The sequence below is a fragment of the Oreochromis aureus genome, linkage group 19 (genome assembly GCF_013358895.1).
Source record: "Oreochromis aureus strain Israel breed Guangdong linkage group 19, ZZ_aureus, whole genome shotgun sequence".
In the NCBI taxonomy this organism is placed as follows: Eukaryota; Metazoa; Chordata; class Actinopteri; order Cichliformes; family Cichlidae; genus Oreochromis; species Oreochromis aureus.
In genome coordinates this window covers 15,443,856-15,471,839 of record NC_052960.1, presented here as the reverse complement: position 1 = coordinate 15,471,839, position 27,984 = coordinate 15,443,856, and the positions used below count along the sequence as shown (strand labels likewise).

The window sequence follows — 27,984 nt, the reverse complement described above, 5'->3', positions numbered from 1 at the left end:
TAACGTGACATTTGTCTAACATCATTTTTCAGACAGATTTTGTGCAACTGCTAAAGGGAGACAGAGATAATTCAGGGTCAGTTCTGATTGGCTAATTTTCTTGACCTTCTAAGACATGTTTTCTTTTAGTCATGTCGAAAGTTGTGAGGTTAGTGTGTTAGTGAATTTTTAATGACAGATTTTCAGGAACATTAGCAATAAAAATAATGATTGTTATGAAATCAAGTAATTTTCACACTGATGCCTGTTGGTGAATTTATACAAATAAATTGTGTTTTACAGTAGAAACACAGGCAAAATATTACAGTACAGACACTTAAAATTACTTTACTATTCAAAGACAGTAATTGCACCTTTACATCAACATTTTTAGTTTTATTCCAGTTTATATTTACATTTTGACAAAAGATTTTGTCCATACCTTGATATACAAAAAGCAACAGTTTATTCCTAAAAGCAAAAAAAGATGATTGTTTATGTTGTCAGATAAACAACCAAAGTCCCTCTGAAAAACTTCTTTTTAAATGATTTATGAATTTGTGACCTTTTTTATTCAGTGTCTATATGGGAGTTTAGATTTAGATAGTAATTACCTATTTACCTACTTCATTTCTGCATGAAATGTAAGAATATACCTACAATTTTGTCATGTGAAAATAATTTTCTCTGCATCTTCCTTGAGAGCAAAACTTATTTTGTACTTCCTCCTCACTTTCCCCTCTCCCTTCCTAGATCCCTGTAATGACAGGAGCCTTCATGGACTCCTCGCCCAATGACGACTACAGCGGCGAGCACTCGCTCTTTAACTCCTCGGCCAGCGTCCATGCCGCTGCCTCGGCCGCCTCGGTACACGGCCAGCAGGATGAGCCGCAGTCCATGTCCAGCGATGCCATCTGGCTCTGGATTGCCATCATCGCCACTATTGGAAACATTGTGGTGGTGGGCGTTGTCTATGCCTGCACTTTCTGATGAACACATGCTGACAAAGACAACCCGCACACTCACACATCCTGCTTTTTCTCAGTCTCTGGACCCCCGAAGGAGGCTTTGTAGACAATCTCTTGCTCTCTTTGTGTCTCTCGCTGTCTTTCTTTTTATCCCTCTCACTTTTTGGCAGGGAAGGGGAGGGACGGACCTGAGGGTGTAAAAGTAGTGATACTTGACAGTGACATATACACTGCTATACTTCTTCGTTGAGGGGAAAGACTGAAATTTGGCAGCATTTATCAGCAACAAGCACTTTTGAATGCTACAGTTTGAGAACTTGAGAATAAGGTTATGTGCACAGCAACTCTTTAGTTAAAAACAGAAAGAAATCTTTGCTCTCAACCATTAATCAAAAGGATTTTTTTTTAGCTTAAGTTTGTTTTCGTGTTTCTGCTCATACGACACTCACTTATTATGTAGGAGGGAGGAGGGAGATTAAATGGGGCTTAAGATTCAGGTTGAACTGGGCCATCTGACAACAACCACCAGATAGTTGCTAAGCAATTTAGGACAAAGCAGCTTAATTATGCCACTGAACAGAGATGGTGCTTGTTAAAATATTTAGAAAGTGTTAAAATATCTGCAAGATAAGCAGCACTGAGATTCTCCTATATGCTGATGAAACGGAACATATGGTTATAATGATCATTAGTGTATTTAGTGTCTTTCTAAGGTGAAAGAGAACAGGAAACTGCATTCATTAAAGATACTTAAATTGACTGTTACAGCAGTGGCATGTCCATTACACAAAAGTCATTTTTCTAGACATTACCCCATGGAAGTGCATGTGCAAATGTCCAGCAGAGTCAGATCAAAACCAGCCAGCTCCCCAGTACATATAGCACCACTGAGAATAGAGGAGCTAACTGACCTGTGAATTCACAGCGAGTGAGTGGGCATGATTTGTCTGCTTTTTGCATGCTCTATCCTGATTACTCTCCTTACCCAAAACAAACTGGGTATTTCCAGTTGTGAGAATGCATCTGAACTTGACCATCTCATATTATGCTTTATGTGTGAGAAAGGCATCTGGTTAGCTGACCAGATTCTCATAATAGTGAGTTAGGAGTAATGACTTGTTGTCGTCATGCCCTTAATGTCAAATTCCTTCAGTAAGAGTGGCTATTACAAAATCTAATCATATTGTCATAGTCTGCTTAGATAGGACTAGATAGATGTGAACAAAATGTAATTAGAAGCACAAATCAAATTAAACAGACACAGCTTTTTTTTCCCTGCTCAACTTTTTCCATAGTTGTTTTTTCACCTATAACTGATGTATTTCATCACCCAGCAGCAGAAGGTGGAAGTTTCTGATATTACAGTTATACTGGCAGACATGGTGAAAACAGTAAATGTATGTATCCCAAAATGATGTAACACTAAGCAGAACTGTGGTAAACCTTGTTATAAATATGTTCAACTATGTATGAAATCTCATATATAGTTGTCTTTAAAAATTTTCACTACTGGAGGTCATTTGTTCTGTGTTAGTGTGGATGGTAGTGCCAGCTTTTCAGTGGCAAGTAGTTCTTGTCCTAAAGGGGTTACAGTAACTTTACCTTAAGACCCAAAGATATGAATTGGTTTTCACACGAAACATACCATACGATGCACTGCACTTACACTGAAAATGTAGCTAGTAGGCTTTGATCTGCTAATTGATGTTTGTGCTTTGGTTAAATGTCCCTTATAAGCTGCAATGGAAAATTATACAAATATGGGCCAACTAAAGTCGGCAAGTTGTTCTATCTGTCAACTGTTCTATTTTTTTAGTGTGATAAACTGACTGTTTTCCATAAGCCTTGATTATACTCCTTTGTGGATATGTACACAGACAGCTGGAGACAGTACAGCTGAATAGTCATTCTTGTTATACTTATCTGAAGATTGCCGCCTGGGGCGCGTGCAAAGTTGGTGTATTGTAATGTAAAGTCTCCAAATTAGTCTGTGCGGGTCGCAAAACCTGGCAGGCATGTGGATAGCCACATGAATCCTCAAGCTCACTGTCTGCTGACAAATTTGACATCATTTGGACTCAAGTGGACCCACGTCAAAAGTATAATCAAGGCCTTAGAAGGTTGATAGCTCTTTGCTCAGACAAGTAAATCAGGTTTTCCTGGGAATTAGACATTACCAGTATATAATCCAGTCTTGTAAACACCATAACTGTTCAAATGTTCATACACTAGAAAGAAAAAAACTGGCTTACTGTATGTATTGTACTATGTAAAGTAAAATTTAGACACTCAATTACTATAAGAGGACTTTTCAAGCCTGTTATTTTTAATAAAGTGTTGATGTAGAAATATTTAGAAATGTTGTAAACCACATACACAATGCTCCTTTTGTAAAGACATATGCTACTATTAAAATTTATGTACTAATGCAAAATTGGTTTTCTGTGTTGACTCAAGAAGCACAGACTTACATTTACTGAAATGTCACAAAGATGGATTAAAATGCAAAATTTGTGGCTTTGTATGCCGACTGCAGAAACAAGAATTTGTTTCAGTTTCATCTTCAGCTGAATCACCTGGTTTTGTTCTCAGTGAAGCCAGTTCTCTGGCAGACATCAGTGCTGTTTGCTGCTTAGCCATCAGGTGAGATTGATTCTAAGCTCAAATCATGCCATCTGTCATTTTGAGACAAGCACCACTTGTTTAAAAATTACCTGGATTTTGTTCTCTGCAGCACTTAGCTACTCTGACTCTCTGATCTCATACTTGTTTTGCTGAACAAACAGGAAGACTGCAAAAAGCAAGCCCTTTAAAAAACATGAATGGGTGTACATAGAAAGTGCATCTGTATACTGCAAAATAAGTAACAGGGAAATTGGTGTATTTTCAGCAAATCAATGCAACAACAGATAGATGAGAAACCTTTGACCTAGATGTATTTTGAGATGTATAGACATGGTCGCTATCATGAATAGACATCAAACACATAGACAAAACTAAAACAATGTGAAATGTTTTTGGATATTTATAGACATGAGTCACTTTAGCTGGATTAATAGTTAAGTGACTTAATGTAACTAATGTACAGTCATGTGGAAAAAGTACCTTTTTAGTCTAAAGGTTTTATGTATCAGGAATAAAATAAAAATAAAATAATCTGGTCATATCACCCTTCTGAAATTAGTAAAAATTTAACCTCAGATGACGAAAAATTAACAAACTAAGCCTAAACGCAGCAGCAGTGTGAGGGGAAAAGTAAGCACATCCCATGACCCAGCTTGTAGAATCACCTTTAGCAGCAATAACTTGAAGTAATTGTTTTCTGATTTTATCAGTGTCTCTATTTGATGTGGAGGAATTGTCTTTGTAACGTTGCTTTAGTTCAGTCAGGTTAACGGCTGGACATTGACTGGGCCATTGCAACACTTTGATTGTTTTCTTTCTCAGCCATTCTGTTGCAGATCTGCTCTTTTGCTTTTTACCATTGTCCTGTAGTATGATGGCTGATGGATATAGCTGATACGTATCCTCATCTCATAAGGAAGCAGTAAGGTTGTACTTTTTTCTGCTCATTGGTTCAGTTTTAGTTAAATATTTGATAACATTGTGTAATAAGTTGTTTATCTGAGGTGCATTTTCCTAATTTTAAAGTAGAAATAAGAACTTCTACAATTATGTTTGATATACAAAACTTTAGAACTGAAAGGTGTTTTTTTAGAACATTTAATCCCAGAATAATTTAGAATAATTGAGATTAAAGCAAACAAACAGCCATCCTGATGTCAAAAGCAATGAGGGATCACATTCATAATTCCATGTAAATGCAGTGATCAAACTTTACCTCACCCTAAAAACTTAGTAAGTCCTTTCCCAATTGAAATGCCAGCCAGACTTGGTAATATGTGGATCAGCTCCTTTCAGATTTGCCTTGAGCATTTCTGATCCCCCACCAGCAGATGAGATACAGATGGAAGCAAAACTGAATGCACATGATCTTCGAACAACCTTCACATTGCTTCCGCAGCGTTGCGCCTTCTATCCTCCAAATCCGATCAAACGACTCAGTTGGGAGAAAAAAAATCCCTAGGGTCTCACAACAGCCGCTGACTCTTAGAGGGAAGTAAGGCCAGTTTTATTTATAAAGCCCCAAATCACAAATCACAAACATGCCTCAGAAGGCTTTTCACAGCAGCCGGCGTCCTCTATTCTTAACTCCATCAAAGAAAATAAATAACTATTGACCTTGCCTGGGATCATTTATGCTAATGTGGGGTAATCATTACACTTTTAGGTGATGGCTTTGTGAAATGCACATTAGTTGAGGCTTCAGCTCTCATACGGAGAAAGTGAAATGACACTGACTTTGCCTGTGAATAATAAATGTTTGTTTCAACCTAGCTGGAAAAAAAAAATGTTGTGAAGTAGTATGTGGGGAGAGGTTGTCTCACTCCTCCACTGTTGGCCCAGAATCTCACAGGATGTAACGCTTCAGCTTGAATCGCATCCAGTTGAGAGTGAAAGGTTGGTGACGAGTTGCTGGATATGCTAATGTATGCCAAGCTAATTAGACACATCTTATCAAACTGTCACTTTAGAGACACATGGGGACACACAGTACACTGTAATAAGAAATAAATAATTAAATACCAAATATAAACAAAGACAATGTCTGCAGCTTTCTGCCACCATATAACTTTTTTTCTTCTTAAAGAAAAGTTAATTGGCATTTCCATAAATCATATTTAATGCATAGTTAGAGATATGTAAAAATATCTGCAAATTTGGAAATTTCCTTCATTTTAAAATGATACATTGTATCACAACATTTTACCTGTCTCAACAAAGAGGAAACATTATCATCTATGGTCTTATAAAAACCTCATAACAGCAAATTGTTATGTGTGAGAAAGCATTGCAACTCCAAGAGCAGAGGCAAGGCAAGATACCTGCCAGAGCTTGCTAGTGTTTGTATATATGTGGGCGTTTGAAGGAGATCAGGTTTGTTACAGGCAATCAAATACATCTGTGTTTTGCATAACAGTAATAAGGATACTATGTAACCAGATTAAGGTTTGACCATAATTATATTCATCTAGGTGAGATTGATCCAGAACCACCAAATAATTATTGTCTATTTATATACTGTGTAAAAAATACAAAAAAACGCTATAATTATATGTATTGATCGACTGGTTTGATTTATTCCAGGTCTGCACTGGTATATGCTGCCACTCGCTCTACTTCGTTGTAAAAATGTTGGCAGTGCTACTGACTGACTGAATCTTGTTTTTCCTTCAGGGCTTATGTAGTTAAGTGCGCTCACTGCTGAGTCCTGCGAGCAACATTTAGCACTACAAACCTGAATACTCCACTCACTGCCCCCAGTGTTCTCATACATGCATAACTGTAGCTCATACACCGAAGAATCCTGAAAAACTCTGGAGCCCCAAGGCTCGAAACATTTATTCATATACATTCTCAAATATTAAGTAGATCATGCTTGTTAGTTGGTTAGCATCATGCATCCTAATACTTTCCACTGTTGCTCATGTTTGGCAAGAAAACTGTGTGTGCATTACGTATTTTGTTTTGATTAGATTTGATTTATTTTCAGGGTATTATTTTTTGCTACTGCTATGATATAGTATACAGTAGAAATTTCTGTTCCACTCCATCACCTGTCCACAGGCTTGATCATTTGGAAACATAAAGATGTTTTACTCCCCAGATTGAAAAAAAAGTGTCTGTTGGTTACAGTGATGTTGTCAGCACCATGTCTTGAGTCATGGGCTTGGCTGTGCAGCAGGGAGTTCAAATGAATGAATTTGTTGCGGCACACCACAATAGAAGGAGCCTAATGGAGATGCATTGGTTTGCTGCAGGTTCATTTTAATGGGTTTTCTGACTTGAGATTAGGTTGTTACCGGAATCGATACTGGGATTTTGCTCACAGGTTTCAACTTGCAGTCACTTTCAAAACACGAAAAAAATTGCTTCTTTCTATCAGATCACCATCCTGCTTTCGCTCCATATCACACTGTATTTGTTTGGCTCTGATGAAAAGAGACACTAATATGGTGCAAGTATCAGAGCATGACATGAGTTATGTTGTTTTTGCATCATCTGTAATTGACTCTAGCATGAGAATGATTTATGTCTTGAGTAGGACATTTAAGATAATATTTTATGCCCTATCCAATGACTATGCAAGTAAATGAATGAGAGCCGTCATCATTTTGAGATATTACAGAGATCTAATTTACTGGCATTGTGTGATTCCATATTTCATATATTTCATAGCTTCCAAATAACAAGCTCAGTTCCATACGTGATCTACTCTGTGGAAGTATTGTTCAACTTATGCAACACCAACACTAAACTACTGTATATGCTACACACGAAGCTCTGAGAATTATAAATGGAATGGATTACTATAAATCAACAAAGTGAATATTCAATAAACTACACATCTTAAAATGTTACAATTTAGTTGAGCGTCTTTGTTTTGGTGACATCTAGTCAGAAAAATCTTTGCTTTTTAAAATATGCAGTGTCATAAGCTTCAGCCTACAGTTTTTCAGTCAATAATTTATGTTCTTCCCATTGAATTTAATTCTTTATTTATTTAACTTCCTTTTTGTTATTTTGAGAAAGAAAATGCAAATATTGCCCAAAGTAAATATCATTTCAAATTTGATTGGTAACACGCAGACTGAATGGGCTATGGGCTTGTGCAGACAGATACTTCCTTATTGGTCCTTAACAAGTTTCAGACAGAAAAGTCAAGTGTAAGGCACGGCAACAAACAAGCCCAGAGAAGTAACAAACAAACAAATAAGGTAATCTAAAACAACCCATGTGGCAGCATCAAACTGGCTGAACAAACTGGAAAACAGAACTATTGTCATGGTCCTGAGTTTTGACCAAATGTTTTGAGTAGGAATAATGACTGACTTTGGGTTTATGAAGTTATTATGTTTCAGTTTTTTAGGGTTTCATCCTTGTATTCACTCTGCTGTTTGTATCCCCAGGTCTTAGTTTGATATCTAGCCTTCAGGGTTCTGTTATCATTCCTTCCTCTGTGTTCCCCATCCTCTTGTGTCTAGTTTCCTGTGTTAGTTATTTGTGTCCCCCTGTGAAGTCAGTCTTGTCTCCATGTTTGTTTTCCCCCATTGTGCCTATGTGGTCTCTCTGTGCCCCTCGCCCTCTCTGTCTGTATTTAGTCAGAGTTACAGTGTGTTTCACGTACTTTCTGTTTTATTTGGATAGTCACTTCTTCTGTGTGCATCATGTTCAGTTTTGGTTCCCTTCTCTAGTCAGTTAGATTATGTCCAGCTGTGTTCCCAAGGTGTTTCCTCTCTGCCCTGATTCCCTCTTGTGTATGTATTGTCTGAGTCTCTTTCTGTCAGTAGAGGACAGTAGCGATCTCCCTCATCCCTTGTGTGCCTGCTTCATATTTCCCCAATTTAGATTCCTAGTGCCTTACTAGTTTAGTTATGTTAAATTAAAGTTATGTTTAAATTCTGCAATAAAGCTGTCTTTGGGTTTAGTCCTGCTTGAGAGCCCTGCATTTTGGGCCCTAAACCTTTCTGCATCACACAGCCACATGACAACTATGGAAACACTAATTACAGAACAGGACACAGGTGAGGGCAGAGCACAGCAGGAAACAATTAAGAGCAAATAAAAACAATCAGAGGAAAACCAATAAAGTAAACGCACAAGAGGCACACTAAGATAGGTATTTACCAAGATAAAGCAGGGAGATGAAAGCAAAAACATTTAGACAAAAAACAAGACAAATGAAACGCAAAAGAAAAAACTGGGACAACAAAAATATTAAAATCAAAATGGGAACCAAAACTAAAAACCAACCAATCTTTGAGACCGTCAAATCGCCAAGTAATAGAACTACTTCTGTTGTAAAATTTGGTCTTAAACATGGAAACTGTGGGATTTGCCTTTGGAGCCATCATTAAGTGGCTTTTTGAGGAACTGCAGTTTTTAGGACTTGGCTTTATTTTTTCAGTTCTGAAGGTTGCCACTTGTTTCTCACACACAAACACCCCACAAACATGCACTCTAATGATGCTGTTCATTACAGATGGTTATCAATCCAGCTAATATCCTCTGATGAGGAGCGCACAGTGCAGCTTGATTAAACAAGATGATAAGCCCTGTAAGCAGAATCGCTCTTAATGGAATAGTGTTAACAACCCCGCAAAAATTGACACATTGTAGATAACTGATGATGTGCACCGTCAATAAAATTCCTTTTGGTAATTTAACATCAAGTCATAGTCATAATTGAAAGCTTTCTCACTGAGTCATTTAGTGTTCCTGCTGTTTGTTAGGACACAGAAGTAGAAAAAAATAATAATCCACTTCTGCATTAAGCTTTCCTTTTCCACCTCCAGTCACTTGGGATGGTAAATAGTGTTCCAAGTGTGACAGGGAACAGAGAGTCTTAATGCAATCCTGGGGGCTCCACCACCCCCTGACGCTGCCACAGCCTCAGTGAAAATGCTTCATTACTGCTACTCCATGATGGGAGCTCGGCATCACCAGTCACCCAAAAGGCAGAAGCCCTTTTCTTTTGATTTAACATTGCTGTTGAGTGGATAGCTGGGTCTCTGCCTCTCTCACCCACTGTTCTATGACACAGGAGGACAGATAGAAAGAGAAATATCTGTCTCTGCCTGACATTGGTCTCACAGAAAACATCATTTGAAAGAGAAGAGGATTTATGAGGGAGTTGCCCTTTGAACAGGATTAATGCGGGCCTGCCCACCTGTGCCCTGAGTCAAATCTCTTTGACATATTAAGCTTATTACTGTTATTATGTTTTAGCACCACTTTCATTTTTATGAGGAAAGTTGACAGAGAACAGACACATGCAGTCTTAACTTCCAGTTTTCAAGCCCTCTGGTAGCAATAAGACTATCCCTGTCATCACATACACTGAGAAAAATAAAGTCGTCAGGGCTGCGATTGAAACGATCAGCCTCAACCCTGTAAAGCTTGGGGCCTGACGGGCTGATCCACTGGGAAATATACGTCAGCTCCGAGAAGCCCACATGGTCCAAGTCCGCACACACTACAGTGCGAAAGACGAGACCAAGACACAGGATAAAATACAGGCTTTGTTTGGGGTGATTTTATGATGACATGGAGCTTAAAGGTTGCTCAGTGTTCTGTGTGATGTTACAGAGTTAAAGGTGGAGGTGACGACTGCTGCTTCCACTTCCTGTCCTCAGAAACATGTAGAAGCAGAAACAGCAGCAGAGCTCAGGTAAGTCAGTGAGTCGTTCTCAGCAGCTGATGTTCCTGAAGACATGACTCAGTTGATCCATCCATCCAGTTACGAATCACAGTGCGGCTGGACTCTATTCCAGCTGTCACCTCTGAGAGTGAGGCTGAGGTTTCCAGTCTGCAGAGCATCGGCTCTCATTGATGTTCAGTTAGCGTAATAAATGTTCTGATCTTCAAATCTGTCACTGCTCCGTAGATGCGCGGGTACTGTTTGGATGCTGAGGTTATTGTGGTCCCACATTGCTGCTGTGGTTTCACAGGGAATACTGAGCACCTCACAGGGCAGCAGGACAGACTCTGCCCCCACATACATCTCCATCCCTGAGGCATGCTGGGAACCTGAGGACATTTTGTGATTTTTGTACCAGGTGCTGAGACAAAATGAGAAAGAGACCAGGTGAAAGTTTAGAGTCGACCTGCTGATGCATCTTTTTACACCTGCAGTTTATTTACTCTGGACTGAATCAGCTAATGAGTTCATAAACTTGGAGCTTTTTCAATGTTTTGGTTTGTTTCGACACAGAGACACATTCAGTCCTATTATTGGTCACATGTGTTTGTGGCAGCAGCAACATTAGTACAGTGCCATATTCAGGATCAGTGGATAACATGGAGGATTTACTGGTACATTCAATGGTTGTGACTACAAAACAAACTGCTCTGGAGTTCATTTGGAGCTTGACAAAAACCACCTTCTCCAAAGAGTCTCACTGCAGTTACTGCAGGTCTGTAAATGAACTGTCGAAAATGAATTGGAGTTTGATTTAAACAGATTAAACAGCACAGGTGTGAAAAACACCCTGAACACATAAACCCAAGAGGAGGCGACTAAGACAAAGACCAGGAACTGAGGAAAAACGTCTGTTATGGGACTGTTTTTAGTAAATGTTAAATACAGAAAATATTTATCTGCCCATGGCAGAGGAATAAGACATTTTAAAGTCACACGCTCACCTGCATTCACACTAATAACAGAACATGTTCTAATGTTCTTCCATTTGTGAAAAGCACGGGAAGTGTGTGTGCCTCCCTCTCACACCTGAGCCCTGTCTGATAATTCACAGTATAACAAATCAAATAAAAATACTTTGATTGCAGAGGAGTGTTTTTGTGTCGTGATGAGCAATAATAAACTGACAGTACTGCCTTAAAACTCAGTTTAGAGGCGCAGGAGGATTTGGACCGCAGTCTGCAAACATCAGCTTAACAGGTTAGCAGCTCATGACATCACCACCAATACAGATGTGACCACCCACATAGCAAGCAGGTCTGGCCCCGATCTGGTATCAAGCCGGCACTGCTGCCTGAGTTCTGGCATGATAAGACGTATGCCATCCAGACATGGACCAGGCCTGGCATAGATGGCACTGTTTATGTGATGGCGTACCATATCTAGCTCGATTGTGGTTTGGTTTATGTGGCCCAGGCTCATAGAAAACAGGTCTGGCCTGGATCCGGCATCAAGCTGGCACTTCTGACTGACTGGTGTCATGGCAGAGTGTATGTCAACCAGATGTGGGCCAGGTCTGGTAATGATGGCACTGTTTATGTTCCTATTTTCCTATTTTAGTTAGAAGACCCAAATGCCATGTTGCAATACTATACTGCTATAGAGGGTTTTCACCTACGTCATGTTCTGGGCAGTAACCTGGATGAGCGGCCATATTGGAGGCACTCGAAGGTAAACACTGCAATGGATCAATGTCTGAAACCACAGAAAAGCTCCTCAAAATGCGTTATAGATGCAAAGACATACAGGGAAGGACTTGGTCCACAGGAAAGGCCACGATATTTGGAAAAGTTAAGGTTTATTGGTGGTGCAGATCCATACGAGTTGGCTCCTTCGTCTTGGATCAATGACAACCCGGAGAGTCTTGTGTCTATTGCACATCCTGATATCGTCAACTACCTGGTTTTCTCGCCAAGCCCATACACAGCGGAGGACCTTAAATCTTTTAAAAGTTTGGAGGCCTATAACCAGATGGTGTGTGGATGGGTGAGAGAGATGCAGTATCAAGTCATCAGCGACAGATGTGTTGTGAATGCCAAAGTAAGTAATGCAATAACATCTTTAATCAACCAAACCTTAACTGTATGATATCATCCCTTACCAAAAAGTAGCATACTTCAAGTATATTTTATTAAGTACGCTTAATTATAGAAAAGTATATTTCCCCAAGTATACTTCTATTCTCCAAGTACACTGATAGAAATATACTAGCAGTTTACTAGTATACTACTTTGCCACGTGGTGTCCTTTTAGGGGCGCCACGTGCCAGAATACTCCACTATGGCAAACCAATAGTCGCACGGGCCCTTCCAATAAGTGTGATAGGGGTAGCCAAGCGTCTGATTATTACCCTCTATATCTATCATTGGATTGTAACCTACCCAGACATCATATCCCCGCCATGAACTGTTTAAGCCCTTACATTTAATGACAGCACGAAAATCAAATGTATACGAGACTGTAGACCCTTTAACGTGGTCCAACTCTATACCGCCATAATAATCAAAACACTCATCTGATTTACCTGTTTCACTACGTTTGGTTAAACCGCCGTGGCCTGTGATGGTGGAGTCGCGGAGTGGATTCGGGTCTGTCTATGGGCAACTCACTTAGAAGAAAAATCACAGTTACAATAGCAACAGTTATCACACCTAACACTACCGTTTCTCTCCAATTCCCCCTCAACCAGCCTAGAGAAGTTGACCTGATGTAAATGTAGATGAAAGGCTTGTCTGTTTACATCTTCTCCCACCCAGAAAGCTTCTCTGCAGTGCATCAAATCATTTGTGCTGTTCACAGAATCACAATTCCATCGCTGGACTTCCTCTGCGCTGTCACTTTTGGAGCTTGGCACGCTCTCTCCATCCCTCGATTCTCACGTTCCAACGCTGCTGAAGATTTTAAGGCAGAGGACGTCGTACACCTTAGTTGTCTTCCTCAACGTCAACGTCGACACTCTTTTATTTTATTTAAGATTTTGCTGTGCAGAGTCTCCTCATGACGATCTCCTGCGCGATGTCCGCTCCTGAAGACTCTCTCCTGGCCTCAGCTCCCATCTTGTGGACGATCCTCTCAGTCACTGCTTCTCGTCATGGCACCTCACGACATCTACAGATTAAAAAATAACAGTCCTCTTGTGCCACATGGCTTTCACCATGTGTCAACTCCCCAATGAGACATGTACAAGAATGTTGCACCGTCCCTCTAAAACAATCTCCAGGGTTTCCCAGTTGGAGCAGCCATACTCCAGCCTGTAACCCTGTGTAAAAACATTAGTCGGCAGTTACATGTTTAGCTTATTTAACTCCCAGCTCCACCTGGAGCCTGTATCCTGGAAGACAACGTCTGTTAAATCAAACTTCACATTTTCAACCAACTATAGATCATAAGAGTAATAAAGTATTCAGCATAAGAGACAAGCATCATGTGCAGGTTTTCTCAAATCATCAAATCACTATTATTACCATAATTTGTAATAATAGTGAATAACACACCCCTGATAGATTCATAAACACAGAAAGTGGCATTTCAAAGGTTAAATCGTCACGCAACCTATGCTGCTGTCATCTCCCTGCTCCTGTAAAAAGAAACACACATAAATTCATCCACCCTTTTGTCCTGTCTAGGTGGAGGTTAACCTTGAGTAGTGGTCAAGTCTTGTCAGCTTTTGTCAGCTTTTACCAGTCAGTCAGTTTTTTCTCTTTCACTCATTCATTCATTCATCCATTCTTTCTTTGCTGGTAGTGGAAACTATCGTCGCATTTTCATTTCCACCCACAGCAAAATGACGTCATTTCAAAAAAAAGAAAAGAAGAACTTTAGATCGGATTATCTCGCTGAATCCTTTTTGGGTAGGGACTCTCATTTTCTAATTGTCCCAAATAAGCAGCTTTCTCCTGAGCCCATTGTAATTTTTGGAGAAACTCACTTGCAACGGTTTTCTCGACATGTTGTATAGTGCTTTTAATTCCCCTCGTGCAGATCTGCTTAAAGAAAAGAAATTCACAAACACAAGTCAGTACACTTGTTCAAAAACAAAAAATAAAATAAAATAAAAATAACAGATAAAACTGAAAAACAAAAGTAAAAACAAAAGTAAATAAAAATACAGAAGCCCGGTCCTAGGACTTGTCCCAGAATATTCTTTTTCTAATAGGTGAAAACACATTGTGTGTGTGTGTGTGTGTGTGTGTGTGTGTGTGTGTGTGTTAGTCGGGTTAATACATTTACTATTTCTGTGCGTTCTTTTATGTACCTTCCCCCTTTTTTCTGAAACAAAACTCCGTTCACTCCAAGTTTTGTTTCAGAAACATCTAAATGAAAATCTCTGTCATAGTCAGACACAGCTAAACCCCAAGTGCTTGCAGGTTACCATTGGCAACCACGCTGTGTGTTATTAACCCCTTCTACAAATATCCTCTTTTGATCTGTAACACTTTATGTATGATTTTGTATTCTCTGTAGTGCATATCATGTGCATGTGTGGTGTTGTCTTTCTATTTTCTCTAACAGTACTCTTGCATACCTCAGTGCTTGTCTTCCTTCCCCTTTTGTGGTGGTCTGGACACTTTGTCAATCCTCCACTTCAAGGCAGTCGTTTGTCTCCTCAGATTCCTTAACCCAATTTGATTCCCCACACTAAAACAGCAGCATTCCTCTTCTTTCACTTTGGTCTCTTCTTCCACTTTGCAGTCCAATGGCAGTCAGTTCCCATCAGCTTTGTCCGGTGTATGCTCCCACTGTCTCTTTCATTGCCATCTTGCTCCAAACACGGCAAGTGTCAAACTCCAACAATCCTCTCAAAAGTCCTTCACACACAGTGAACTCGCAGCTTGCTGGAAACGCATCTCCATTCATCCAATCAAGATGATGGATCTTCTCTTTCTGATGCCGTTTGCCCATAGTGCTGCTGGACCTCACTGCTCAGGTCTCTGGTATTGTCTCTTGGACTGCTGTCCACTGTTGATGTTCATGCTTGTGCTTCTGGAACTGCACTCTGTGTCTTCAGGGAGAGATAAGCTTCCTTGGAGCTTGCTTTTTCAGGATGAGGACGGGAAGCTGCAAAACAATTCAGCCAAAAATTCTGGCTGGGTGTTTCTATTTTTTGTTTCTAATGATCTTAACCTATAATTTTCTTCCGACTGCTGCCCGTAGAGAATTGATCCAGGTCCGTTCCCCACCTGTAATCGACAGACTGAGAGACTTTCATTATTCACTGTGACTGCATATGTTTTCATCACTCCTAAAGCAACACATCTCCACTTATTTTGTTTTAAACTCTGACTTTAAACCCGAAAATAAAATTTTTTATTTGTTCTTAACCGCAAACACAAAAAATCTTCTTGATGTTGTTGTTAATTATTTTCACCCACAATACTGCAAATTATGTTTTCTTTTGTGTCCAGCAGGGGAAGAAGATGACCTGTAGTGTCACTGCTTTCCCCAGTTGGAGACAATTTCCCACTCACACTTCCACACTTTTTATTTTCTTTGTTTTCATTATTTTCTTTCTCTCTCTCTTTTTTTTTTAACACCCACACATAAACCTGTTAACTCACTCCTCCAAGCTCATTTTCCTTTCACCCCAACAGCTCTCATACAGTCAGCAAACAAATTCTCCATTCATCCTTGAGTACTTGGTCACCTTTAAATGTCACTATTAATTTTATCAATTTATTTATCCTTAACTTAACTTAATCCACTGTTTAGTTTTTCTTTAGTTACTTTAGTTCATTTTCTCCTATTTGATCACTTTGATTTCTTAACTATCATTATTTCACAGGAAATAAACTAATGTACTTTTTCTCCCTTTTTGTCATCAAGGAATTCACACACACTCACAGGCTGGTCACTCGCCCCCACCTTTCTTTCTCTCTCACTCACACACACACACACATTTTACTCCTCCTTTGTTCCACCTGTGAACCCGCCCCCTGAGGCTGGCTCACACACACCTCATGCTTCTCACAGTCCTATTCAAACTTTCTGCGAGACACCTTCTCTGCTGATTCAGGACAACGCCCTGATCAGCACAAAGAGCGCGTGCCGTCCGCTCTTATACACCTCAACCTAACTAGGACAATTAGGCTCACGATCTTCAGATCGCGCCACATTTGCCTCACGAATTATTCAAACTGCGACACGGACTGGATACTGCAGTTTCTCTTCCCCATAAAAAATACAACCAAATTAAACCCCCCAATTGACTTCACAGTTTGCAACAATTCGTGACATGGCCTCCTTCCGCGATTTCTGCACACCACAAACACACACTTTTAGACCCAAATTCTTTTTGTTACTTTAGTTGACTCCCGTACTTCAGACGAGACACAGAACTGCGCTTTCAAACACACTACACAGCCCTCCTTCTGCATCAGGCACTGGTTCAACTCAGCTCGGAATCTAACCAGCAAAAGCAACCGATCCTGGTTTTATGCATACTTCAGACTGTGACAGGGACCTCTCCCCGACTTAGTTATTTGAGGAGCCACGAATCCCCAGGTCACCACCCTGGATCTCCTGCCCTCACAGGTCCTAGCCCCGCGTCCGAGACTAGGTGGGGTAACCAAACCCGTGACACACACGGCCCTCACCGGTGACGAGGCCTTTCAGCCCCGCTTTCTAACTAATAGTAACACACGTTTCCTGCTTTAACGCACGGGGACGGATCACAACACCGCCACTTTTTTCCTAATAACTAAGACGGATCACACACCGCCACGGATGAAACACCGATTCTATTAATTACTAACTAAGACGGATCAAACACCGTTTCTTTAACATACTGAGTGAATTTACACTGAGACACGCTGAACTTAGCGAACAGATAATTTAGGCTTTAAACAATATGCACGGTTTGAAAATAAACAGGTCGTGCTTACCTTTTAATCATGAGCTAGCTCTCTGCTCTCGTTTCACAATCTCAGCTCTGCCAATTCATCCTCTCTGGGCCTCGAGCAAATCCCAGGGTTTCGGCACCAAAACTGTTGCGAAATCAGTTTTGCCCCGGTTCTTTTATTCGTCGAGGGATCCAGAGACGGCACCGGAACTCAGTAGTTATTTTTACAAAATCTTTATTCATCTTCATTTAAGCATGCACTTCTAGAAGGGAAGACGAGGCCGGTGTCCCTCTGAAACAATCTTCACCCCTTTGTTAGTCACAGCCGGCTTTATAGAAGCGGCCGCATCATAAAACCCCCATGGTGTGCTCCAAACTCTGTCTCTGTGTGTATGCACGAGCACGTGAGTGCCTGTGTGTGCGCGTATCCGCGTGTCTATGTGAGTGCACGTGAGTGAGTGTGCATGTGGAAATTCTATTTTTGTGATAATATTTTGAACATGCATTTCTGTTGTCCTGTCAACTTAGTGGGTTAATAGCTGATATGCAAAGTAGTTGATCGTTCTTAGATTAATGAAAGGTGACTGAATTCTAGCATGAGTGAATGGGATGTGTTGGAGTTTGTTAGAGTGGAGACTCTAAAACACTGAGTTTCCTGTTGTGATGTGTGAGTGAATCCTGCACCCAGATACACACCTCTGAATACATAAGAACAAACGTTTTTTGTGAAATACCTGATGACATGTCACATGTTTTATGATGAAGGGGAAAAAGGAAAACTAAATAAAATCTGTGGCCTAAATGAGTAAAAATTACAGATTAAATTCATAGCTAATAAGACATGAGGCTTATGTTGTATGTTGTGTGGCTGATGGTTGGTTTGGAGTTTATCTAGCTGATGATTTTTCTTTTGTTGTGAAGTTGAGCCTGCCAATTAGTATGATGGTTTGATAAATCATGCTAATGGTATGATTTACCCTCCTGAGATGAGGAGCGTGTGTCATGACTTAACGAGGCCTTTTTATTTTTGATACACTCAAAAAAATGAAATTGGGTGGTTGTTATATGCACAAGATCCAAACTTGTAATATGAACTAAATAATTCCATGTTTCTATGGTGAACGTAATTGAATCATGTAGCATCTACATGAAATTCAGCAACGTAATTTGTTCTTGTTGAGATGACATCATACAATCTAGTAAGAGTGGTTAGTTGCCTGGATCCAGTCAGCTCACGAAATCCACAAGATCACATTAGCTTTCCTACTTTTGTTAAGTCTGTATTGACAGATTAATGCCATGGTGGTTCGTGCTGTTGCCTCAGAGCAAGAAGATCCTGGGTTCAAATCCACAATGAGGCGAAGTTTGCAGTGGGTTCTCTCTGCGTACTCTGGTTTCCTCCACAGTTCAAAGTCATGCAGTTGTAAGGGTAGCTGGATATTCTAAATTACCCAAAGGTGTTGAAGTGCAAATGGTTGTTTGTCTCTGTATGATAGCGACCTGTCCAGTCTGTACCCTGCCCCTGTTACCCTATCACTTCTGCAGCCCAGATAAAGATAAGAAGATTGGTGGATTGGATGTTGCTGTAAATCCGTTGAATCTTATTTTTGTTGAACATTATGTAATATGAATACAACATGTACTACAGACATAAGTTACATTTCATCCATTCAACAAGATTATCATTGGTGTAACAAACAAATATTTTACTAGTTCATGTAACAAGACTGACTTTTGATGTGCCAAAGTGTTTAAACAATATAAGATGAATTTAAATAAATCTAATTAGACTAACGTGGTACAAACATGTTGGTTGAACAAAAGTCAAATTAATTGAATGTTACTGTTAATATTATGTTAAACCTACACACATATATCGTGTTGACACAACACAACCAAGATGGATTAATATAACATGATTTGTTTAGATGGAATATAAGTGGCAAGATAAAATTACGTTCATCCAATGACTTATTTTTTTGAGTGTACTTTCACAGTGCACTGAAAGTTTTGTTTGATAATCTCTGTTTGAGCAGATCTGCACGATTAGAACAGAAGCGCTATACGACATGTCGAGAAAATTGTTGCAAGTGAGCTTCTCCATTAAAATGGGCTCAGGAGAAAGTCACTTATCTGGGACAATTAAAAAGAGAGTCCCTGCCCAAAAAGGATTCAGCGAGGTAATCCAATCTAAAATTCTTCTTTTTCTTTTTGAATGACGTCATTTTGCTGAGAGTGGAAACTAAATGCAACAATAGGTTCCACTATCAGCAAAGAAAGAATGAATGAATGCATGAATGAATGAGTGGAAGAGAGAAAAGAAAAAAAAAAAACTGACTGACTGGTAAAAGCTGATAAAAGCTGACAAGACTTGACCACTACTCAAGGTTAACCTCCACCTAGACAGGACAAAAGGGTGGATGAATTTATGTGTGTTTCTTTTAACAGGAGCAGAAAGATGACAGCAACATTCAAGGTTGTGTGAGCTTTGGCCATACCGATTTAACCTTTTAAATGCCACTTTCTGTGTCTGTGCATCTACCAGGGGTGTTATTCACTACCTTGTGTACTCACAGAGATCACTGTGAGAAAGTGTGTATACATCTGCCCAGCGCTAACATTTGTATTTTCTTTTCTACAGCATTATAGTTCTCCATGTGATTTGATCATGTGATTTATACCAGGATAGCTGGTTGATGTTTTCTACGACAGGATTTCTGGGTTCATGTGCACTGAAAAAAAGGGATTGGCCAACTCTTTGATTTACGTAAGCATCTTGCGTGTATTTAACATAAGTGCATCATGCTTTAAAGTTAAGTGTAACTATATAGTGTAGAAACTACATGATATGCAGAGAGGCTAGATTAAATTGTTCATTTCATGTTCGAGTGAAGTAAGTCAATAACTTTCAGTCTCGTGCGCTTTGGATCGTGGTTTCAGGAAGGCATCCATCTCAGTCAAATCGAGCAGCCGCTTCTACTTTTTTTTTGGTATACCGAAAAAAGTAAATTGGGTGGTTGTTACATTAAAAAAGTCTAACTTGTAATTTAAACACAATAATTTCATGTTTCTATGAACATAATTAAATCATGAAGGATCTGTACAAAATTCAACAACTTAATTTGTCCTTGATGAGATGACATGATACAATCTAGTAAGAGTGGTTAGTTGCTGAACTCATGAAATTCACAAGATGTCAAACTGCAGGAAAACACTGGAGTTATAAGAGGCAGACAACTACACACACACCACGTGTATGCTATTGCTATTTATTGTGGTTTAACCTGTCAAGGACAAAAACGTACAAAAAACTTCTGCATCAAGCCTTGAAATCATAGCTTTCCTACTTCTGTTAAGTCTGGATTGTTGGCATGGTGGTTAGTGTTGTTGCTTCACAGTAAGAAGATTCTGGGTTCAAATCCACAGTCTGGCTAGTTTCCACTGGTTTCTCTCTGGGTATTCTGGTTTCTTCCCACAGTTAAAAGCCATGCAGTTGTTGGAGTTAGGTTAATTGGTGATTCTAAATTACCTGTCAATGTAAGTGCAAATGGTTGTTTGTGATTGACTGGTGGGCTGTCCAGGGTGTACCCTGCCTTGAAACCTATCACTTCAGCGTTATTTCCCAGCCCCCCTGCAACCAGGATAAAGATAGGAGGATGGTATCCATTGAATTCTTATGGTAACCAGGATCTAGACTTTGTTGAATATTATGTAATATGAAGACAACATGTAGTATTTAAGTGACCAAGTAGTATTGGGGTAAAAGTTATTGAATAGTGTTGAAATAAAATGACAAAATTGTGAAGGATTAAAATATTCCAAGAGCTCAACTTACTTCATCTAAACATGTTTCAATCGCGTTTTATGAACACAAAATGCACATGTTTATTGAATATGAACAAGTTGTGTTGATTGAACTCAATTGTTTAAGTTTCTGCCAAAGCAAAACATTTGTGTGCAACCAATGTCCACTACTGAATCAAGTAAATCCAACATGGCCTTTTTTTCAGTGTGTAAAGAAAACTGTGTTTACAGGTTATGAGTTGGTGATGCTGTTACACTGTGTTTTTGGGAAAATGTGAAGGTTACTTTGATGATGTGAATAACATGTGAAACATTCCTGTGTTGAAACTAGTGTCACTTCTTTCCACAGCTATGGATGGCTAACTTTATGGTCTTTTTATAGCATCTCTGGAACCTGTCGATCTGCGCCTGACCACCAGGATTATCCATGTGTGTTGCTAATGTTTGTTTTTCTAAGACTGCATGTAGAGGATTCAGCAGAGACGGACAAGTAACATGAGAAAGCAAATAAGAGATGCAGTGTTTGTGGAATAGCTTAATATGGGTCTCATTAGCTGGCCACTACTGAGCTCCTAGTGTTAAATACATGGAGTGACTTTGCTTAAGGGAAGTCACCCATTACATTAATGTTAACTGAGTACATGGGATGATCCATGTCTGAGGCAAATTATAGCAATAATTGTAGTTTACTGATTTGAGAAACCTGCACATGATACTTGTCCTGTTCATGCTGAATGCTTTATTACTCTTATGATACAATTGTTTATAAGCGTGAAGTTTGATTTTACTTCTAGATCTTGTTTTCCAGGCCATGATGGTGTGTATGCAGGCTCCTGGCGGAGCCAGGTTTTAAGCAAACTTAATATGCAAAACACACTAACATCTTTTATTGCAGGTGTGGCAGGATGAATGTTATTCTTTGGCTTAACCCACTTTCAGCCTGGCGCATTAGGGGGCGCTAGTATAAATAGTGGCCATTTGAGCGTCCCTGGATCGCTTACCTGTGATCTCCCCTTTGGCCACCTGACTTCCCTTTGGTGTTGCTGAGATCATTTGCGGGTTACACTTCTGAAGCCTCCATCGCGGCTGGTAGGTGTTTACTCATTGTGGTGTGTACATTACCTTACTTGGTGGTAAACGGCTATTGTTTGTAGGTCGTAGCCGTGGAAGCCTCCGTTGAGCCATTCTGCTCATGTTTTATGACGCGGCTTACTCGGTACGTAATCCACGTTTGTTACGATCTCTGCCTTTTATTGTTCTTTTATAGTAATTACTTATTATGCTTTGCAGGAAGTGTGGGCCTTAGTTTTACGGCATGCTACGCGAACTGAAGTGCTGCTGCTTTGCTTTTATCCTGTACAAAATAATTTTAAAAAAACAATTTACGTTACACCAGATAATAAAAAAAATATAAAAAGAACACACGTCTCTGTTTTTAAAGAGTATATTCTGTCGACAACGCCAAGTTTGTGGCAGCACGAGGTGGGAACAAAGTAAATACTCTTCACAGTTTAACACAGTTTTTATTATCTGGTGTAACGTAAATTGTTTTTTTTTTAATTTATTTTGTACAGGATAAAAGCAAAGCAGCAGCACTTCAGTTCACTTCAGCACTCCACTCTGCAGAGAGACATGTGATTTACATGTCTTTCAGAGGAGCACCACCAAGCTGGAGTGTTTTGAAAATGTTAATTTCTCTTTTGACCATTAACAATTCATTTGTTTGCTTGTAGGATGCAGTTTACCATTGAATGAGATTAATGAAAAATTGGATAACTGCTCATACATTCATCAAACTGTATACGTTTACATATGCTGAGTATAAAAATGGTTGCATTAACACTGTCAGATATAAGGTATTCATAACTAGGGACTTTTCTAGTATAACTGCCGAAAGGGGAGAATGTTAGATTTGTATTATTGATTGTCATTTATGTTTACAAATATCTACTCATATATGCTTAGGGTTTTATAATTAGTTGTAGATAGATAGAAGTTTGATCCTTAGTAGTCTGTGGAGACTCTGGCATTCACACACACACATACTTACATACCAGACAATGTACACTCATCAAACATGACTGACGCCCTGAATGCTTTGAGAGAGATCCAGCAGGTTCATAATCAGGACTATGTAAGTGATACAAGTAACTGGTTTTCTTGGCTTTACACTGGCTCTTGGTTACAGGTGCTGAAAAAAGACTACTTATTGGAGTTGGAATATTTTTACTTTTACTTTGTGTCTTTGTAACATGCATCCTGCCATGTCTAAAACTCATAATTAACCGCATAATATTTTCCACTGTTGCTGCATACGTAGCCGTGACGAATGATGATAATGACTCAGACCTGTTGGAACACGAAGACTTTGTGTGGTTAATGACAATGTAACAGGAAATGTATAACAAGATGTTACATACTGATATCTCACTTAAAAGTTATACTGACAACAGGAGGGAACGTCAATAGAAAATTGTACTTAGTAGTCAGTATAAGCTTTTAATGATATAAGTTTCCATATATGCTTAGAGGTGTATAATCGATTGTGTAGTGATAGGATGTGTGATCTTTAGTAGGCTTTGTGTGCATTCCAGAGTGCCCTGGTTTTCACACCCACACTCTGGGAGCATGGGAGAGGTTGTACCTTGTCTTATTGTTTTATGATAGGATAAACGTATCTATGTCTGTTTTAGGCTAAGTGCATTTTGTTTAGATGAACTGTTGGATTTTCCAGACCAGCAGGTTTAGGGAAGTTGTTTATGGGGTCTCACACACACACACACACACACACACACACACACACACACACACACACACACACACTAAACATCCACATTCCAATATAAGGAACAAACACCCACTGATGTATAAATAAAGACCAGGGCAGTCTCAGAGCGCGAGTCTCAGAGCCCTCACTTCTGTGCGAGTACTCTGTGGCTGCCCTTGCTGCAAGTTAAAAACTGTGTGTTTCTCCTCTCTGATTCTCAACTGAAGAAGTGCTTTAGAATACATCTCTTGACACAGTTATTTAATTGTACTATAGTATATACCATAATTTATAGTACTGTATAGTTTATAAGCTAAGTGTTCTGATAACTGTGCGGGTTTCCTTTAATAAATCTGTTCTGATGAAGCGAAGGCTGGAATTTTTACATGAGCCATTCTACAACCTAAAGTGGCCTGAATATTAAAGCAACAATCAGCAGGAACAAGATCACCAGGAACTATGTTGTCCAAAAAGCCACATTTTTCGGTTATGTATTTGTAAATGAATTTGCAAATGAATGTTTTCAGTTCTAAGACTTTGAAGTTCACTTAGTCTCAATGAAATCACCTGTCATATCAATTTGAGTCCCTATATTGCACAAATTACTGCTGATGTAATCACTTGTCAAAGGGTTATCATCAGTCCCAGCAGCAGGAGCAGCAGCAGCAGCTTCATCCTTCAGTCTCTGTTGGGTTCTATTCAAACGACGTTTGTAGCGTGATGTCTGTGTTTCTTTGCTGACCTGTCATTCCAACAGATGGCAACCAATCTGGGTCATCATTTTGGTAAAGTTCAGACCTTTTACCTGTAATACAAGTCAAAAGCTTGATATGAATTATATTATCATTACACTACCTGATAAGAAATAAGCCAAACAAATTTGGATGTTGTCCAGTTTTTTGCCTTGTAGATCCTGCTTCAGTTTCGCTAACCACAACAACAACCACACACTCCTTTCCTCTGATAACTTTCGGCATTGTTCTCCCTGATTTGTAATAACTTGTGACAGTCTATAAAGCTGCAAATGTTTTTCACGGTCTGACCGATTGGTACAGCCGAAAACACGGCAATAATTCACCATTTCCTTTCGTTCGACATTTGAAATCTATTTAAGTGCGTGTGCTTTGTTTACGTCCAGTATCTCCAATATGGCGACTTCTGGTTTGATGACACGGCAATAACGCACTGTGAAAATCCACTATAGTAGCCAATGTTTCAATTGCAGGTTTGACAGGTTTGTGAGTGTGCACTTTATCAAGTGTACAGGCTCACTTGAGCTAGTGACGGTTTACATATCCTTGCCAGTGAGTGGCTGTAGCTCAGGCCGTAGAGCAGATCACCTACTGATTGGAAGGTTAGCGGTTCGATCCCTGGCTGCTCCAGTCTGCATGTAAAGAATGTGGTTAGAAAGCACCCAGTTTAGAGAAAATGTGAGTGTAGCATGTTATACAGAGCACTTTGAGTAATCTGGGAGAGTAGAAACGTGTAATATCAGAACCCGCCCATTTACTGTATGAACACAATTTCAGTGTTCATAGAAACCACAGTTCAATGTCTGCTCTTTGATATGTGAGCAGGGCACACCACTAGTTGTTAACAAGAACAGCATGTTCTTACCACAGCCAAATGTTGGCAAGGAAGAACTCCGAATGTTCCAAGCAAACATGCCTATGGCTGTTCTGCAGATAGGCAGAACCAGCCACTCCAGATTTTTTCACAGGTGTGGTTGAAGTATTCGGTGTGCATCAGTTGGTAGCTTTCATTTACTTCCATATTAGTTTGGTATCAAAAAATATCAAAGCAAGATTGTCACCTGCAAGTTTATACATCTGTGAGTCAGTCCCATTGGAAAAACATCACCAATATCAATACTTTTGTCAAACTTTTGGTTTTTTGTAAATCCCATGTGAGTGATACACAAACAGTGTACTTGTATGTATTCATAAAAATGAAGCTCCATGAGAACTACAGCCTTTCTCAGCACTGCCCTCATCATCCTTCAATAGATTATGTTACTCAGTCAGTAGTTTCACTCAGGCTGCTTCTCTTACCACTGTTTAGGTTTTCTGCAGGTTTCTTTTCTAGGTATTTACCTTGCTGTGCAAACTCCATTTCTGAGAGCGTTAATGAGAGTGAGGTTATCGACAAACCATTCGGAGGAAATTTAGTTTGGATTTTTTCACTAATTGAAGTTTGATGGGACACGTCGTTTTCAAAATTTTCAGAAGGAATTTCAGGAGAAACATCTGTTTTGTTTTTTTTGTTTTTTAATTTGTTCATTTCAGGCACAACAAAATACATATATTGAACATAAAGTGCACAAAACAAAAAACAAAAATTACCTGAAAAGGAGTGGGACAAAAAAAACTTATTAAATCTCACCCCTATACTCACTCATCAATAAAAAAAACAATAAGCTTCCCGCAGCTACGCCCATCGTTGCAAACCAAACAAACCCATCAACAGCCCCGGGCACATGCAAGCATCTCAACCGCAGCTCGCAAACAACAAATAGAACCTTCATAACAGAATAAAGAATATATTAATTACAAATTGCATTAGGTAACAGGCAATAATAATTACATAGTAACAAACACACATACATATACATACATACATACATATATATCTACACACACATGTACATACATGTACATACATACGCACACACTTTTTTTTTTTTTTTTTTGGAATCCATACCAGCAATGGTAAGAGAACAGACATTACAGAGCACACTAAAACCATCATTGATTATACTGTGACCAGACCAACTGTTTGTAGAGGAATTTAAATCTATGAATATTTTGCATTGTTTCAGTTGTAAACTCAGACTGTTCCAGATTTTCACACCACATACAGACACACAAAACCTTTACGGGTTGTTCGAGTTCTGGGTAATTTGAATTCCCAAAGCCTCTCACATTATAAACCCTTTCTCGAATTTCAAATATAGTTTGTAAATTTGCAGGTAGAAGTTTATTAAAGGCTTTGTATAAAATTATGGATGTATTGTAATTAACCAGATCCTGGAATTTAAGTAACTTTGCCCGAAGAAAGAGTTTGTGAGTATGATCTAGATAACCAGCCTTGTGAATAATATGCAGTGCTCGTTTCTGTACTGTGACTAATGGATTAGTTGTATTTTTATATGTTTCCCCACACTTCCACACAATATGTAAAATATGGAAGAACCAGGGTACAGTACAGAGTACGAAGTGCATCTTTATCAAGGTATGGTTTCACTTTGTTCAAAACTGCGAGGCTTCTGGAAATTTTGGTTTTTATGTGTCTGACGTGGGGTTTCCATGAAATTTTGTTATCAATTACGACTCCCAAAAATTTGTTTTCACTCACATTATCAATTGGTACACCTTCAATGATAATTGGTAATTCTATATTATATTTTAAATTACCAAAAACATTGCTTTAGTTTTATTTATATTTAATGATAATTTATTTATATCCATCCATTTTTTTAATTAATTTTAGCTCCCTGTTTACGGTCATTACAAGATCAGTATAATCATCGCTACTGAAAAATATGTTGGTGTCATCTGCGAACAGTATGAATTTAAGTACTTGAGAAACATCAAAAATATCATTTATGTATACATTGAAAAGTTTTGGTCCCAACACTGACCCTTGGGGAACACCACATGTAATACCAAGTTTCTCTGAATGGTAATGCCCTATGCTAACATATTGTTCCCGACCCGTTAGGTAACTTTTTAACCAGTTACCAGCTTTCCCTCGAACACCATATCTTTCCAATTTATCCAATAAAATTGAGTGATTGATTGTGTCGAAGGCCTTTTTGAGATCAACAAAAATACCTACTGCATATTTATTTTTATCCAGTGCTTTAGTAATTTCTTCTACTGCCTCAATTATCGCCATTGGAGTGGTTCTTTGCGTTCTGAAACCATACTGACCAACATTTATTATTTGATGTTTTTCAAGGAATTTTTCTAATCTTGAATTAAAAGTTTTTCTAAAATTTTTTGAGAGAATTGAGGCAGTAGAGAAATAGGCCTATAATTGGTAAAGCTGTGTTTGTCATTACTTTTGTATAGTGGTATTACTTTCGCAATTTTCATTTTTTTTGGAAAACAACCGGACTGAAATGATAAATTACAGACATATGTTAAGGGACTAGCAATATTCAGAATAACCTGTTTAACTACAGACACATTTATGTCATGATAATCCATTGAAGACTTACTTTTACATTTTAATGTGATATTTATTACTTCTTGCTCATTTGTAGCTGAGAGGAACAGTGAAAAGGGATTTGATTTTATATTAC

The 27,984-nt window shown here is 39.0% G+C and overlaps 1 protein-coding gene across 1 annotated transcript in view; it reads left to right on the top strand.

Annotated features, from left to right (window-relative positions):
* Nucleotides 1-3,361, top strand: part of LOC116327055 (uncharacterized protein C14orf132) — a 31,301-nt gene extending 27,940 nt beyond the window's left edge. Inside the window, exon 2 of the mRNA XM_031748524.2 lies at nt 733-3,361. Within this exon, the coding sequence (XP_031604384.1) occupies nt 733-969 (237 nt within the window). The 3' untranslated portion in view covers nt 970-3,361. The remainder of the gene's footprint in view (nt 1-732) is intronic.
* Nucleotides 3,362-27,984: the final 24,623 nt, after the last annotated feature.